Below are 6,000 nucleotides of genomic sequence, written 5' to 3'. Positions count from 1 at the left end.
ACGGGGGTGGGGGTGGGGGGGTGGTACGTGCTCCACTGCTTTGACTCAGGCGGCTAAAACACAAATGACTTTTTTTTTTAATTTAGGTAAATTCAATCCTTCTCTCTCACAATTTTTGCCCATTGTGGATTCATTTCATAAGGCCAGTGTAATATCAACAGCATTTTAGAGTTAAATCAAAAAGGAAAATACATCTAAGGAAATGTCATACCTGGTGGCGTGTCCTGCTGCTCTTCTACAGGAGGAACATTTATTTCTAAAATAAACAATAAAATCAGAATCCATTACATGCTGCTGAGCACAGCCTAAAATAGAGGATACAGTATGTAACTTATGGTAATTATTTTTAGAGAATGCATGCACGATTATCAAAAAACATGGTTTCCATACCATGATAACAATGACAAGAATGAACAACAACTGAGTGGAATGTTGTGTACTTCTCAACTGTTCACATGACAGCCTTCAAGATGTGACTGGTCTAACTTCAAAATTCTGCCTGGCCTAGGAGACAAGGACTAATCCCTATATTTTCACCACAGCTTTTCAGCAGACTAAAGAAAGCTGAGAAAACACAAATGGGGCATCTGGTCTCTTCTTCTGGTTACTAAAAAGCTATTTTTTCTCTCTCGGTTCTCTGGATGGAACCAGGGCCTTGGGCATATTAATACATACATGTCTACAACAACCGTGAACTACACCCCATCCTGCTTCCTGAAAAGTTTTTTGTTTGTTTTGGTCTTTTGGAGACAGGGTCTTCCTGTAGTCCCAGATGGCCTGGAACTCGCTATGTAGACAAGGTTGGCCTTGCACTCGCAGAAATCCGCCTGCCTCTGCCTCCCAAGTGCTGGGCCTAAGGTGTGTGCCACCACGCCCAGCTGTGTCATAGTTTTAACATTAAACAACATACAAAGATTAACTTGTAAAATAATATTAAAATCAAAGATCATCCTTAATAAAGTTCTTTTGGAAAAAGTAATCTTTCAAGATGAATTGTTTTTGGTGCCATGCACTGAACCCAGAACCTGCGCACACACGTGCTGCCACTGAACTACATCCTAGGATTACTCAAAAATGCAGACGTGTGCTCGCTTCAGCAGCACATACACTAAAATTGGAACCTTACAGAGATGATTAGCATGGCCCCTGCACAAGGATGACCACAAATTCATGAAGTGCTCCATACTTTTACTCCTATATTAAACTCATGGTTCAGGGACCATTGCAGAAGAGGAGGCGGAAAGACTTTAAGAGTCAGGGTTAGTCCATGAACATAGGGAAACAGAGACTGTCAGGCCCATGGAAATTTGCTCATGTGAACCTGCAGCAATGGAGGCATCTAGCACAAAACCTATACCAGCTCAATTAGACAAAGGCCCAACATGGAGTGAGGGAAATGGGCAGCAGACCCTGGCCTTAGCCTGGGAACTGTTGGCAACTGATTACTGCTGGGTGAGGGAAAGTAGATCTTTAAGATCTCTAGGTAGGCTGACTAGACTCCAGTGGATGAATTTGCAACAAAGGACATCTGGATACAAATGCTTGAACTTAGTATAAGACTTAACATATATGACAGAATGAATGAGGTTTGGTGGGCACAAAACCTCAACAAAAATATTAAAGAAAAAATGCAGATGTGAATTTTAACCTAAATTCTTTCCTTGGCTGTTTCTACTTAAGTACAGCTAAAGAGATTGCACACATCAACCACCCAATTGTAGAAAGATAAACTGATCAGATGTACTCTATAAATTATGTCGCATATTATGTTTGGTCAAACCTAACAACTCATTTAATACTACCTTAGAGATAAGATTGTACCAGCTGCCTTTCCTTAAAAATTATAAGATTTGGGGCCAGGAATGATGGTGCACAATTTCAGTTCCAGCACTTAGGAGGCAGCGACTGGCAGATCTCTAAGCAAACAAGGCCAGCCTGGTCTATATAGTGAGTTCCGGGCCAGTTTGGTCTACAGGGAAATTCCGTCTCAAACAAAAAAATTATAAAAGAATCTAGTCAAGAGTTTTCTAGATTATAATAATCAAAACACTGAATATAGCTATTTTTCAATTTTTACCTTAGTTTAATTTGTTTCTTATAAGAATTTTATTAAGCTGAAAGGGAATGTATTTTACCTAAAAGGAAACAGAGAGCTGGGTGTGGTACTGTTGGTACAGATCTGTAATCCCAGCACTCCTCCTTGGAGGAAGATCACCATGTGCTCCAGGACCACTTGGGAAATATAGTGGGATTTGTTTCCCCTCCAAAAAGGGAAGCAACACCCACACCCACCAGTCACTGTCACATCCATCACTTCTTTTTTTTAATTTTAATTTTTTTTTTTTTTTGATCTTTCTGAGACAGGGTCTCCCTGTAATCTCAGCTGGCCTGGAACTAGCTATGTAGACCAGGCTGTCCTTGATCTCATAGAGATCCACATGCCTCTGCCTCCCAAGTGCTGGGATTAAAGCACGACAGGCAAAAAAAATTCTGAGAATTTCATACATGCATATAAGGTGTTTTGAGCAAATCCATGCCCACTCCCTCCCCTCCAACTCCTCCAATATTTCCCCATCACTTTTTTCTGACAACTTCATATACTCCCTTTCTTTCTTTCTTTTTCTTTTTCTTTCTTTCTTTCTTTCTTTCTTTCTTTCTTTCTTTCTTTCTTTCTTTCTTTCTTTCTTCCTTCCTTCCTTCTTTCTTTCTTTCTCTCTCTCTCACTCACTTTCTTTATGTTTTTTTCTTCATTTTTATGCGTATTAATGTTTTGCCTGAAAGCACCACAAGCTTCAAATTCCTGCAGAGGCCAGAAGAAGGCATCAGATCCTCTGGAACTGGAGATAAGGATGGTTGCTAGCTGCCATATAGGTGCTGAGAACTGATGGGTCCTCTGCAAGAGCAGTCAGTGCTCTTAGCTGCTGAGCATCTCTCCAGCTCCCTTCATCGCTTATTCTGTCCTTTTCATCTGATTACTGATGTCCATAGTATGAAAGCCTTATTCCAAGTCAAATTTTTATCTAATTCTATTCTGAAAAATATATTTAACAAACTCACCTGAAAATTTTATTGAAATATCATGCATTCTGGCATGTTATTTTAAACATAAAACAGCTAATTAATTTTACCAACACAACCTAAAAGCAGTATCTATTTTGTCTCCATGGCTTATTTTTTCTTACTCCAGTACTTTTTTTCATAGTTGTATTAAAAGATTTAATTTTACATAATAAGAATTAATGAGGGGTGGAGGGATAGCTCAGCTGTTAAAGGCTCAGGCTAACAACGAAAAAAATAAGAGTTTGATTCCCAGCACCCACAATTGAGGGCCGTCTCTTCAGCTTCCCTTTTACCAGGTGTGGTGGAACATGCTTTTAATCCCAGCATTTGGGAGGCAGAGACAAGTGAATTTCTGTGAGTTCAAGGCCAGCCTGGTCTCGAAAGTGAGTTCCAGGACATCTGGGGCAGGGGAGACCCTGTTTTAAAAAGACCAAAAAAAGAAAGAACCAAACAAAAAGAATTAATGGAAGATGAAAAGCATTAAGATCAAAATAAAGTTAAATTCAAAGGAAATAGTTAAATGAGTATAATTGTGCACAAAGAGAATACCAAAAATCATAAAAAGAAATACATCTGGGAGAAAATTTAAACAGAAATTCTACCAGAACATAGAGAGTTAAGAGTTCTGATAAATTATCAGAGGCTAATCCAATCAGTCATGGCTTTTTTTATGTTTTAAATAAAGCATATAGATATGTTACTGAGATTTGATTATGGGTACTTTTCTGCTGAAAGTAATTTCCCAATCTCATGAGCTCCTTTCTAGTCATGCATCTCAGGCCAGTCAGATTTGTTTCTATCATCTGCAAGTGAAAGCAATCTTACTGACGGAGTGGAAGGGTAACAGAAAGGTTTATGCACAGGACTGGCAAACTGAGATCTGGTTTTTTGCATATATCATCCTAAGAGTACATAAAACACAGATCTGAAAGGGACAGGCATAGTGTCAATCAAGAGCACAGCTGGAGGGCTGCTATCCTCTAAGAAGCAAGGGGCTATACCTGACCACAGTCCAAATGCTACAGAAAGAAGACTGCAGTGGAGGGGCATTAAGAAATTCTATTGACGAGCCTTGATTTAGCTATAGAACAGAGGGAGCAGGGAACTCAATAACTGCCATGTTTCTGGTCTACAACTTCAAGCACATACTAATCAATCAGTCACAGCAAAGGAAGAGGGACAAAAGGTGACTAGTGAGTATATGAAGGTAAGGCACTCTCTCAGGGGCTACTGTAGCCCAGCCAGAGGCACAGGTGGGCTGTGGGTACATAGCCCAGAGCCATACCCTCCACCAAGGGGAACTGGTAGTATACCAACTTCTCAAAATGTCTGTAAAATCTTAGGAAGAAAACACATTCCTAAACCCAGGAAGTTGCAGCCAAACAGCACAACAGTGATTGTGTTGGATAATACTGTTTATCAACTTGAATGAATCTGATCAGCTAAGACATGTGCTTGTGGGAAGGCTGTGAGACTACATCCTGCAAAGATTCACCAGAGGAAGATCCTCCGCCAGATGGGACAGCACCTTTACAGCAACCCAGATGCAGAGGTCTGAAGAGCGAGCAGGGCTGCTCGCCTGCCTGCCTTCACTTCATGCTGGAGAGAGCAGCTGTCCTACTGTTGCTCCCATCAGTCCTTCCAACTAGACTGAAGAAGAGCTGCTCTCCAGGAATCCTTCAGGTCTTCATCACCAATTGGGACTGCTGAGCATCCAGCTTTGCAGACTGAGCACCTGCTGGGCTCGCAGCTTCTCTAGTGTACAGGCAGCTACTGCTGGGCTCTCAGCCCATGTAAGAGATGCCAATCTAATAAACTCCCTTTGTAATATATATTCATTGCATAGGCTTGTCCCTCTTAGAGAACCCTGACTAGTACAATAATGTTCATTATTTTATTTAACTTAATTTTATTTTACGTATAGTGTATAGCCTGCATGTGTGTTCAATGCACCTGTGTTTTACAATGCCCGTGGTCAGAAGAGGTGTCAGATCCCCTAGATCTGGAATTAGGGATGGTTGTTAGCCACCATGTGGGTGCTGGGAACCAAACCCTGGTCCTCTGAAAGAGCAGCCAGTGTTCTCAACCACTGAGCCATCTCTCCAGTCCATGTTCACTTTTATTTTTTTTTTTTGGCGTTAAAATTTGAGCCATTTATTTATTTAACTTGTATGTCCAGTGAACATGATGCACAGTTCGAAATTCTGTGAATATGTGTCTTTGAAGCAGACTCATTCCATGCACATTCAGTCACATTGGTGAACATCTTTAAGAAATTGTCTCAATCTTGGGAAATTAAGGTTCTTTAAAAGTTGTTGGAAAGTGTATATGGTGCTATATATTTGGTATGTCTACTACAAGTAATGGATGGTCTAGCCATTTCATCCGTTGCTTGACTGGTCAATCCATGGACACAGAACAAGTCTGGGTAGCTGCAGTGTTTATTAATGATAGGTGAAGGGGCTTCCACATCATAGGTTGCAAATGGTTGTGGCACAGCTGATGAGAGAATGATGGGGAACCTATAATGTTGCCTTCCCAATGCTAAAATTTCCATCCAGTCCTTTAAAGGGGGAAAAGATATATTCTTAACTCCCCCATGGGATGTACGAGTTGTATCACCCACAGCATTACACAGAATGGTCACATTTGGGCCATTCAGTTCAGAATGGTTCTTAAACAGAGATGGAGGACAGGGCATACCATATGGTACTGGGATGATGTATTCCAAGTCTTCACATGGATGAGGGGCTGCACTCCATTCGTGTCATTGTCAAAGGTACATTTCTACCATTGCATGAGTTTGCAAGGATTGGTAGGAGAAAGACGAGGGGTTGTTGTTTCCTCTATTGATTCTTCACTATTTTTAAGTGAGGAAAGTTGGATAAAATTTTTCCTAAGGATTTCCTTTCTTCCTTTGGCTTTCTGATTTTCTTTGAA

At 40.6% G+C, this 6,000-nt stretch overlaps 1 protein-coding gene and 1 non-coding gene across 6 annotated transcripts in view; one reads left to right on the top strand and one right to left on the bottom strand.

The window, feature by feature from the left end:
• The window catches only part of Asph (aspartate beta-hydroxylase), a 251,777-nt gene that overhangs the window by 154,698 nt on the left and 91,079 nt on the right, over positions 1 to 6,000 (bottom strand). For all 5 annotated transcript variants that reach the window (XM_029565628.1, XM_029565630.1, XM_029565627.1 and 2 more), the window contains one exon: positions 212 to 256. In XM_029565628.1, the coding sequence (XP_029421488.1) occupies positions 212 to 256 (45 nt within the window). The remainder of the gene's footprint in view (positions 1 to 211; positions 257 to 6,000) is intronic.
• LOC115071148 lies at positions 1,085 to 1,190 on the top strand. The gene has a single exon (XR_003850256.1). It is a non-coding gene; the product is annotated as a U6 spliceosomal RNA (small nuclear RNA).

This window comes from Nannospalax galili, unplaced genomic scaffold (assembly GCF_000622305.1).
Source record: "Nannospalax galili isolate Female #2095 unplaced genomic scaffold, S.galili_v1.0 scaffold397, whole genome shotgun sequence".
Classification (NCBI taxonomy): domain Eukaryota; kingdom Metazoa; phylum Chordata; class Mammalia; order Rodentia; family Spalacidae; genus Nannospalax; species Nannospalax galili.
Note: the sequence above shows the minus strand (reverse complement) of the source record. Positions and strands in the feature narration are given on the sequence as shown.